The 12,356-nt window shown below is 38.2% G+C and overlaps 1 protein-coding gene across 1 annotated transcript; it reads left to right on the top strand.

Moving 5' to 3' along the window:
• The first annotated feature begins 547 nt into the window (after window positions 1-547).
• On the top strand, window positions 548-11,948 carry GUCA1A (guanylate cyclase activator 1A). The gene is made up of 4 exons (XM_073615750.1): window positions 548-1,135; window positions 5,927-6,076; window positions 7,326-7,416; window positions 9,713-11,948. The coding sequence occupies exons 1-4, from the start codon at window positions 938-940 to the stop codon at window positions 9,889-9,891; spliced, it is 618 nt and encodes a 205-aa protein (XP_073471851.1). The 5' UTR covers window positions 548-937; the 3' UTR covers window positions 9,892-11,948.
• Window positions 11,949-12,356: the final 408 nt, after the last annotated feature.

Genomic DNA, 12,356 nt, shown 5'->3' on the forward strand with positions numbered 1-12,356 from the left:
TAGTTGAAATATCTAATGAATTGTATGCCAAGAACTTTAAACTACAATTTAGTATTTCAGGTTCAAAAGTTCCCAGTATCGCTCAACATACAATACTAGTGCTACATTATCTATGGAATGATCCATGTCATCCAGCAATTTGGTTCTTTAATGAAATCTGTCTTCCTCTGTATCGGCAAATAAATAAAGTAGAAACGCTTGATGTTGGTTAATATGGAGTTACTATCAATTCCATTCATTATGTAACTGTTTTTCTTGAAGTCCCACTCTATCTCTGAATTCAGTTTTAAAAGTTAAAGTACTTAGTGTGGCTACAAGTCAGCCTGCCCATTGTGCAGCTTATGTAAGTCCTGGCTTCGAACCAGTGAAGCCATTTTAGTAATCATTGTCAAGGCAGAGAAAAAAGCAGTGCTAATTTTATTGAAAGTGCTATAGATAGAGCATTCGTAGGACATGAACAACGTCAGAGCCAGATCCTGATTAAAAGATTACAAATCTTTTGAGTGGCATCCTACACCACCTCCTTTAATCTTGTTTCTCCTTAATCACTAGAGATCGTTACCAAGTTTTTTTTTTGTCCTATGTATGTTTGTTTTCCCTCTATTGGAGTCCCACCTGTATGGACACGAGGGGTTTTCCTAGCTAATACTCTGTGATTGGTCAACAGTGACTTCCTCTGCTTCTCAAAAAGGAACGTTCTTGACCTAGCAATAACTTTGTACTTAGACCTTAGAAGAACACACACTGGAATAACTGAAGCTCTACATCGTTATTTGCAAAGCATCTACTCCAAGGATTGGGGACTTTTATTTATTGAAAAGGATTAGCTTTTTGCCTTAGTAAATCTGATTCATTTTTTTTCCTTTTATAAGGATTAAGAAAAAAAAACTTTCAGAACTCTTTAAGTGTCTTTTACGAACAAAAAAAAGAACAAACCATGGGGAACATGGATGGAAAAACTGTTGAAGAACTAAGTGCTACAGAAATTCATAGATGGTATAAAAAATTTATGACCGAGTGTCCATCTGGTCAACTTACTCAGCATGAATTCAAGCAATTCTTCGGCCTCAAGAACCTCAGCCCGGCATCTAACCAATATATTGAACAAATGTTTGACACATTTGACTTTAACAAGGTAAATCATATATACCTGCTTATGACATTCCACAATATATTGAATACCTGTGCTTCGTTTCGTTTATTTAGCGCCATATAACCTTGAGTGGTACAACTAGTTTGTCTGACAAAGAATGTAGACTGCCATAACAACAAATGATACAGGTTCTGTTCAGATACTATATATACTATGCTGCACTAGGTTTGAGTTTCACATTTAGTCTGACTTTTAAATAGAAAGCAATCTATATTTGTTGTTACTATTATGTAAAAAGAGTATTTTACATGTTAACATTGAAATTACCTGTAAAAAGCAACTAAAAGTTCTTACTATGTAAATGGATTCAAAATACAGTTTTTACATTGTTCTAGTGATGAACAGATCTGAAGATTTACTGATTGGCAATTTTAATTTGTTAAAATATTTCAACTTGGATCTGTTTGATCTATAGTAAAGCAAAGACGCTAGGAAGCCAGTAACTCATGATTCATTAATTGTATGATTGGGATTTTATCTTTATGCATACAAGTATTTTAAGGAGAATAGAAATATTTATAATTTGCCAAAAAACATGGTTTTAAATCAATTAGTTCATTACTAATTAGAAAACATACAAGCACAAATGGCAAGCCTTAAATCTTTATATGTTTACATACATTGGTTTGTGTGACCTACACTGATGCTTGAGCTACAAAAAGGTTTGAACCACAATCATAAAACCATGGCGCCATATGCCATAATTATAAGATGATATGATATAAAACAGTGGCATAACTAGAACCTTCAGGGCCCCGATGCATAAAACCATGAAGGGCCCCCCTGACCCCCGGACAGGGCCCTTTCCTTCGAGCCTGGTGGCGGAATGCCAGAGCCCAGTCACAAGTGAGTGGCTGCATACAAAGGAACAGATTTCTCCATTTCCCACTGGAGGAAAATGGACAGGCGGTCAGGAGGCAACATGTTGCCTCTTTACCGGCTGTCAAATGCCTCTGAAAAGCGATGCATGCTCAGATTGCTTTTCAGAGGAACAGCATTTTTTCGCTGGTACTATGAACAAGCGAGAAAAAAAAATCAGTTCTGATTGTACACATATAGGGGTCAGGATTAAAAGCGCATACATAAAATATGCATGCATACAAGTGAACACACTTACGCACATACACGCATACATACACATACATACCCTGTTTCCCCGAAAATAAGACCTAGTGTGATTGTCGGTGATGGCTGCAATATAAGCCCTACCCCCCAAATAAGCCCTAGTTAAAGTCCTTGTAGGTCTTATTTTCAGGGTGGGGCTTTTTTTCAGGGAAACAGGGTAGGGCTTATTTGGGGGGTAGGGCTTATATTTCAGCCATCACTGACAATCACGCTAGGTCTTATTTTTGGGGAAACAGGGTAACACACACACATATACTGTATATACACACACACACACACACATATTTAAACACACACATATATAAATGCACATATGCACACACATATAAACACATGCATACATGCACATACACATACATGCGCGTACACACACATACATATGCACTCACATACATACATGCACACACACACACACATAAATACATGCACACAAACACACACACACACACACACATACATGCACACACATACATATATGCACATACATACATACACACACATACATGCACACACACATACATGCACACTCACATATACATACACACACACACACATATATGCACGCACACACACACATAATACATGCACACACACACATACATGCACACACATACCCATATATGCACACACATATAAACACACATAAATACAGATAGCCTTTTAAAAATCGGCAGTCCTTTACTTTAGCTTCCTGCTGGGTACTGCACTGTAGGGGGAGGCAGAGAGCACAGCACACACTGTGCTTTCACTTTAGGTGTAATCAGTGTGACCAGTTCCCAGTGTCGATTTACAGTTTGGCTGAGGATCGGGAAGCTCAGTCTCGGCCTCCCTTGCCGCTCCTCCTATCAAGCCATACAGGAGTTCCTCCATACTGAACTCATTATACCACGGCTTTGTACACAGGTGAATAGCATGCCTAAACTGTTGCCTCAAGATTGGAAATCCACATTTATCTTTAATATCTTTAACTATACTCTTAACTGGAAACACCTGAACTCATTATTTTGGAAGGATGCCCACATGCTTTAGCTATGTAGTGTGTGTGATAGTCAAGTGTCCACAATCATTTGACCATTTAGTGTACACTGCGAATGGGGTTGAAAAGCCCATCAAGTTCAACTATTGATTGATTTACTGCAGTTTATGCAACCATATGTGGTTTGTAAGCCATAGCATTTAATCAAACGTACCTTCTAATAAATATAACCTGTCTTCAACTAAAGGCAATGAATGAAATAGTACCTTTCTGATTCTTTACTTATATACATATCACTACATAGCCATGGGCGTCCGCAGTTAGGGGCAAGGGGGTTCAAATGCCCCGCGGAATCAGGAATCAGATCTTAAATTCAGCACAGTTGGGGTGACACCATCAAGGTGCTGTCAAGCCCCCCCATCAGTGTAGTGTGACTTCGGGCTCTTTTCCCTGCTCAGTCCAGCAGAAAAATCGGCAGCGCTGTGACAGGAGAAAGGCTCTCTGCGGGCTATCAGATGTTTCCCCCTCCCACACCCCTTTCTCCTGTCAGGGAGAAAAGACGGCGGCTCTCACCAGGTTCCCCGCCCAGCTTCCTGCCCCCTCTGTTCTTTCCCTATTAGCCATAACTGAGGGCCAATCAAAAGAGTATAGGAGAGGAGAGCATCATGGGACATGTAGTCTCAAAGATCGGCGGCCCCATTTTCCACAGGGAGGAGGCTACAGCTCGATCAAGAGAGAGATTGAGAGACTGCAGCCTGAGAAAAAAGCTGAGGGAGAGAGCGCTACAGGAAAAAGAATAAGGAGTGTGCTGGGCCAAAGCCAGAGAGAGAGCAAAGCTACCCAGCGCCACCAGAGAGAGAGCCACGCTGCCCAGCACCACCAGAGAGAGCCACGCTGCCCAGCACCACCAGAGAGAGAAAGACTGAGCCACTACCAGGGTACAGATATTCTACACTACTGACCAGAGTTGCCCCCGGGGAAACCAGAGTGAGCGATTGTCCAGCCGGAGGGATCACTACTGAAGTTTCACTGGGTCTGGTAAAAGGGCCTGTTGGCCATTATCCATTACCTATCATAGGGACTGTACTACGTCTGCAGTCTCTGACCATGATAATGTGATAATGACATTGTTGAAAAGGGGCGGTGCATGGGTGACCCTAAAATGATGCCCCCCCCTCCCCCTGAAAAAAGTTCTGCGGATGCCCATGTACACAGCTTAATTTATTGGAATTGCCAGAAAAGTAGAACTTTTTAAAAAAACAGACTCCTGCAGCAAGACATTTTTCACATCCAGCCCTACTGATATTCACTGCAAGTCACTATGTTCCAGACTATATGTTCACTCCCCTAAGATATGACTAAATCAACTTGAACACCAGGTGAAATGTGTTTTCTCTTATACTGGACTGAACATCCGCATGCAGATATATGGAATCTAAATAGAGTCATACAAATAATGAGTCACAGTCAAATACATTCCTTAATTCTATAATTCTCTGCAGATCAGTCTAAACTGCATGCAAGTGTTCAAGAAAATCAAACAGTGAATAATCATGTCATGTAAATCCCATGTAATTTTTTTTCTTGTTGACCCATACCTATGATGGATGGTTTCAACAATCAGTTGTAATATGCTGGAGGCAGAAAGGGGCAGGGATAAGCGTTGATTAAAGTATTGTATATGTCCTGCAAAAACGTTATGTTTTAAAGTAAGGGCAGAAGGTTTTTTATCTTAATGCATTCTATTCATTAAGATAAAAAACCTGTGTGTAGCAGCCTTCCCAGCACCCCCCAATCACCTACCTGAGCTCCTTCTCTCTCCAGCGATGTCCACAATCCCCTCAGCTATCCAGCACACTCCTCCTGATTGGCTGAGGCAGAGCAGCGGCACTGTTGGCTCCCAGGGATGTCAATCAAAGTCAGTCAGCTAATCAGGGAGAGAGGGGGTGGGGCCAGGTCGGGGCTCCATGTCTGAATGGATACACAGAGCTCTGACTCGGCTCGAGTGCCCCCATAGAGAGCTGCTGGCTGAGGGGTCACTCGATGGGGAGGAAAGGCCAGGAGCAGCAAAGAGGGACCCAAGAAGAGGAGGATGCAGACTGCACAGAGGAGGTAAGCATTAAATGTTTGTTATTAAAAAAAAAAAAAGCGAGTCTTTACAATCACTTTAAATACAGTACAATAGGAAATTATTACAACCCCTGTCAGATTGTTACCACCACCTGCAGCTCCATTAGAGACATTTTCCCTTGCTTTCCTGCTGAAAATGGTTTTGCCAGACAGGCAAGTGAGGCAAAACCTGCAATGTAGACCTGAGCTAATAAGGTTCTATTCTCCCCTACTCTACTAAAAAAGTATTATATACACCAGAAAAAATCTGAGATTGGCTCTAACTTTTCCCAACTATACAAAATGTAGAGAATATACACTTAGAGGAGTAGAGATTTTCATAATTTCTCCAGGCACTCATACAGATTGCAAAAATTATGTTCAAGCGCCTCTTGGTGCTTACTTTGCAGATGCAAGCCCGATAGCATGCTTAGTGTTACAACAGACGGTAATATCATGAATAATATTTTAATAATGTTATAGTTACTTTTTTTTTTTAAAGCTTTGCTTCAGGATAAATGCCTTCAAATTGTGTAGAATGAATTGTACTTTACATTTTCCAGGATGGGTACATGGATTTCATGGAGTATGTGGCGGCTTTGAGCTTGGTCCTGAAAGGGAAAGTGGAACAGAAGCTAAGGTGGTACTTTAAGTTATATGATGTCGATGGAAATGGCTGTATTGACAGAGGAGAGCTCCTCAATATAATTAAGGTGAGAAATTCTGGGAATTTGTTTTTTATCTGTAAATTTTTTTTAATTGTAATACTTTTTATCCTAAAATGTTTGAACCTATGTCAATATTTTTTAGACAATACATAATATAATGGATTATAATTTATATTGAACATTTACCCTCCTAGTTGCCTCCCGGGTTAATTCCTAGTTAATCTATTGATGGCATGTTATACTATAGATTTTTAGAGTATTCTGTATATAAAAGTCAATTCAAAATGATTATTATTATGCTGGCATTTGCTTCTAAAAATATAACTAGCCAGTGTTCGCAGTATGTTTATGTAAAAATGTGTATTGAAGAGAACAATCAAAAGGAGCCAATCCAGGTGAAGAAAAAAGGCTTATTAAAAAAGTATTATTTATTTCATAAACAAACATTCCACCATAATGCAATTTTTTTTCATTTTATGAATTGAACATGGATGTGAAAATCATGATTAGGTAAAAATAAGAATAATTGCTAAGTAACTCACAGAACTTAATGAATTGATGTAGTAGTAGTGGTCTTTACAGCAACAACCTTGATGAATATCGATTGTGTTTGATCTTTCTGGCAGATACAATTGTGGTTTTCTTCTTTAAATTTGAGTCGATCATCCTCCAAACCACAACCCTATCACATGTATTCACATGTGGGATGGTGAAACAGTAGACCAAACTGAAGAATGATAATACAACTTTCAGGAAGTTTTTAATGTTCAACTGAAAACACATTTATTTACAAAGCAAGCTTTATTCCGCATCTTAAACTTTTCCAATTTGGATAAACGACTACCCACTGAGCATAACGATGATTTTCTAAAATACTTGTAAAATGAGTTACTTTGCTGGCATGTGCCTTCAGCAATATCTCTGGTTTCACACTAAGCAAATTGCAGTTACTACAGCAGTTAGGTTTAACAAAGAAGAGTCAGTGATGTCAGACATTCATGTATACAAAAATGTTGACATTCTGATACTATCTTCCTTTATTGGAGACAGAGATCAGATGTGAGACATCAAAATGAACACATATGAAGTAAATTTGATTTAAAAATAAACTGTTAGAGAAGGTTCTTGAAAGAGGAGAGGAGATTAGACACAATTGAAGTGCTGTTGTCATAATGTTCTTCTGTGTTGACCATTAGTACAAAGACTGTTGTCACACTTTAAGAAATGCCTGCCTATTGTAATTAAGAATACACTAATATTTTTGATTCATTAAAATGTTTCTATTTTCTTTCAGGCTATTCGGGCTATTAACAGATGTAATGATGAGATGACTGCAGAAGAATTCACTGATATGGTTTTTGATAAAATAGACATTAATGGGGATGGTGAGTCATCTTTGAACTCTTTTACAGTATCTTAAATAGAAGTTTCACTTTCTCTTTCCTATAAATTATATGTAAGCCCCTTTAGCTACCATTAAGCTAGTATTAAGCTGGCCATGTATTCTATACAATCAAATGTCAAGGGGTATGAATACTTTTTCAAGGCACTGTAGTTGCTGACAAATCTAATAGAGATTGAACAGAAGTTCTGGAGGAGTGTAGGCGGAGTTCCCATCATAGCTAGAGAACTGACCACAGTGTGCTATCCTGATTAGTGTGGTCAGTTTTTAAACAGGATACTTTTTCATACAAGTACATAGTACAACAGGCACATATCAGGAATATCAAATGCTGGGTTTACATATTCTTTCAAACAGCATTTACCATATCCCTCCAACTGCACATTTTATCCCCAAGCACCATATTATGAGCCCCAACACAACATATTCTACTATAACTCTCCATCCGTTTGCACATTTGTAACCTGCCCCCTAAAATACTAAGCTCCTCAAGCAAGGCCTTAACCCACTCTCCCCAAAGAAACAGATGTGGTTCACATAAAAAGTGACTGGTTTCTGTAGAATGGGGACCCCTGCTGACATCATAAAACACAGCTCACCACTTCAGTGTACAGTCACAATCCCAGTTTATAGCATTGTGCACAGAATTAGGCAAACAAAATGAAAACAGAGCACAGTGTTGAAATAGTTCCATCTGCTGGACTAACTGTTAGATTGCATATAGTGATTATAGATTTTGTCTACACCCTATTGCAGTGTTTTTTTTTCCTAGGCCCCATTTTTACTACTTCATTTACTGCCCTGATGGGTCCATTAGAAAATACAGATCTTTAAAACAGTACACTGTACTATAAGCTCATCACTGTCATCTTGGCAACAGGATGTATATATTAATGTGCATGCACTTGTTCACAGACTTTAAAGCAGAGAATAAATAAGACAGACCTCAGATCACTCTTCTCTAAAGTTAAGAAAAAGGTTCAAATCTTTCTTCACCTTTTGCACTTATCCTTCTGAGCTGGAGAAGCTCCATGCTAATTAAGCTCTTACCACCAAGACCTGCCTCAAGTTTATTCATCCCAGTGTCCACAAGTGCTCAGCAGAACCCCAGAGGAATACTTCAGTGAAGAGGGTTGGGGGCATATGGGTAAAGAAACATTTTTGAAAGTTTCCTTATCTTTTATTGGCTCTGTTGCACCAGAAATTATGGGATGTTGCCACAATTTCAGGTTGCTCTTGATAATCTTTTAACCTCCCTGGCGGTATGATTATTTCGGATTTTAGGTGCTGAAAGCGGTACAATTATTTTGCATGGAAATTTGGCGTTTTATATTGTAGGTCTGTAATTCTTAACAATAACACACTTAAATCTGTCCAAACAAGAGTCTAGTAGATATCCCGGGTATGATAAAGTTTGAAACACAAAAGCATAAATTATAATATAATAAATAAAAATAAATAATTAAAAAAAAACAAAACAAAATTAATAATAAAATAAATTTCCCCACGATTCACTATCGCTCAATTCTGCAAGTGTTCTAATTTACTATCGCTGTTTTCTAGCTGGTCTAAAGCCACTTTTGATGTAAAGGGACACTTTTTGGTTGCTATGGACAATCTCCAGTTTCCAGGCAGAAAGAACAGTATATATAACATAAAACTGCATGCAGGGCATAGAACAAAGCACTGGGGACAAAAGGGATGTGAAATAATTTCATACAGTACTGTAATCTGTAAGATTACAGTACTGTATGTGTTATGATTTTACACTTTTTTGAATTTGCCGCCAGGCTCCGCCCCCGTGCGTCGCGCCGCTCACAGGGAACGGAGCCTGGCACGGAGAGGCTTCGGAGGAGGACGGAGCCCGCAGACACAGCGGGGGACATCGCAGGATCCTGGGGACAAGGTAAGTAAAGCCACACCAGGATCCTGCGATGTAATCCCGAGTGTGGCTCGGGGTTACCGCTAATGGTCCTGAATTTTAACCCCGAGCCACACTCGGGAAAACCGCCAGGGAGGTTAAAGCTTAGTCTTAGGAATCTTCTATTTCTGTGAGGAAATCTGAACAGATATTTTTTACAAACTTGAATATCTATGCAACCAGCAACATAAATTGGTAATGTACATATGAATTGCTAAGCTTCTAAGTATTTCTAAGCATCTGCGTGACTTCATTATTATCCCATAGCTACACCTACATGCCATGGATTTGTTTGCAGTGATTTCTATTGTATTATTGGCTGTATGACATGTATCTCATGTTTAACTCTTCTCATTAGGTGAATTATCATTGGAAGAATTTATTGAAGGTGTTCAGAAAGATGAGCTTCTCTTGGAAGTGTTGACCCGCAGTCTGGACCTGAAGCATATTGTTTACATGATACAAAATGATGGCAAAAGGATGGAAATCTCAGAGCGACCCCGACAGGAAATTACAACTGGAAACTCGCCTCCCTGAGCCTACAGAACTTTTCTCTGTGCTTGTGATTTATTTAACTCCTTTACCCTGGAATTTGCCTGTGACATGCCCATGATGGTTTGTATAGGACAAGATACTCCAGAAAACAGTTCCCATAACTAAATGGCACTTTGAAAATTGGCTGCTGTCATATTATATATTAGAACCCTACAAAAACATAGAGGGGTTTATTAGGCTAGATATTTTGATTCTATCATGGCCTGTTATATTTGCCTTGGACACAATGATTGCATATTTTTAAGAGATACTTGTTTCTCAAAGAGAGGAGACTCTTAACTGAAACTTGTTGGTTCTGAACTATACCTTGAAGGCCTGATATTAAAGTTTTACTGAGGGTAAGGTTTGTTGTTTGAGCTCCTGTTGTGTAATTTTCATTTTACTTCATCTGTGATTACTGAGACTGTAAATGAGACAAAATTTCAATGGGGACCCAGACATCTTTAAAAACAGATTTTAAGGTTGTTCCTTACCCTATTCAAATAAAATAAACTCTTCCACTTAATAAAATCCAATAGATTAGGCAACTTTGCCTGAATTATGGGATATATTAAGTGTGGGAATTGTTTTTTGTAGAAATTGTAGATAGATAATAATATGACTTCCTAGAGAAACATCAAAGTCTAGAGCCACACACTTCTTAGCTCCTTCCTAATTAGTGAATACCGGACTTTTTCAGTTGGACTCATCTGTTAAAAACAGTGGCATTAGCAATCAGCTGTCTAAATGCTAGAGGATTTATTGAAGCTTCAGACAAACTGAGCATCAGGATCCTGTGGCTGCTTAATAAGGTTGTGTGTTTTTTTATGACATTCTGTTGTCATTTATTTCATACCTCAAACTCAGGCTTAGATTTCTAGTTGCAAATGAAAGCTAAGCCTTAAAATATATACATAAACCATAGTCCACCTGTCCAAGATTTTTGTTTTCCATCCAGATCTAGCAGTATTACATCAGGCCACTCCACTGCTCAGAATCAACTCTTGCCAATAATATGATGATCTGAGGACACCAGTTGCTCACCAGTATGAAAATGCATGCCTTATGCTTTTCTAGGCCATAGGTTGGCTCTGTGTATGGCAAAGGTGCTGCCTCTAGACTAAATAGTAAGCATTTGAACACATCAGATTTCCATTTTTTCTGGAGCAGCAAGGGGTATTTTTTCACTTTAGGTCTACTTAAATTTATGCAGTTATATGTGATGTGCTTTGATAGTTTGCCCCCAAACTCATATACATAGCATTTTGGGTGCACATTACCTGCTATGCTATGTTAAGCATCTTCTGTGGGACACCTTCAACACACTGAATCTGTTCTTTGAAATCTTGTCCTTTTTCACAGTGCACATGTGAGGGAACCCTAAGTGAATTGAACTCCTTATCAGTCCATTTCCTTTTTTGCATGTATCAGCCAAAAGACGAAATAAGGTTATGTGGTTCATGATAATGCAGAATATCCATAATGCTCTTTGCCATGTCATCAATATAATTTATGACACAATCATGTGATCGACTGTCCGGCCAGCTTGGATAGATGAGGGTGTACTTCAGAAATGAGCATAAGTGTGAAGGTGGCCCACATCTCTCTCTGTAAACAGGACATGAACTGAAACATGATCTAAAGGCTCCTTTTACCAATTTATTCACATTGGTCCACCCAGTGGAGTTAGTTGGCGAACATAAGATCACAGTGGATAGGCCTGATTCAATGTAAATCTGGGTTTGAGTGAACTAATCTACTTGTCACTGTATTTTGTACATGTGGCTAGAAAACTTTAGCTTTCATTCTGTGTATGAAGTTTAATCCAACCATAATGAAAAGCCTTATGGAGGCCAGAACACATGCATTTGCATAGCTAGAGGAGAAAACTGTTTTATTGGTATGTGTGTGGATGCCTTATCTGTCTGATGTATACAGTTGACTGCTGTGTGATGTCTGTATTTAATGCAATGCAAAAGATATCTGAAATTACAAAAAAAGACAAATTAAAAAAAAACATCACAATATAAAATGTCGGTCATATCTCTGCCTGTCTTCTTTGATGTACAGTAGTCAATAATAAATAAATATATATATATATATATATATATATATATACATATATATATATATATATATATATATATATATATATATATATATATATATATATATATATAGGTTTATGTATCCTGCCTATCTTATTACATATTGCATATTGGTTTACATCTCATATCTGATAAATGTTCAAGTTTCTCACTAAAGTGTACTGTATGCCAGGTAATGTTTATTATTATTTATTACCTGGACTGTATTTTTTTTTTTCTTTTCTCTTTTTCCCCACATAAGTAGATTTTATTATGGAAGCTAAATAGAAGCCTCATTGTTTTAAAGTAGATCCCTCACTAGGTTTGTCTACACATGGATTGTATTCTAGCAAAGAAAATATTTTTTCTAAATATAGGTTC

This window comes from Aquarana catesbeiana, linkage group LG02 (genome assembly GCF_042186555.1).
Source record: "Aquarana catesbeiana isolate 2022-GZ linkage group LG02, ASM4218655v1, whole genome shotgun sequence".
Taxonomy (NCBI): Eukaryota; Metazoa; Chordata; class Amphibia; order Anura; family Ranidae; genus Aquarana; species Aquarana catesbeiana.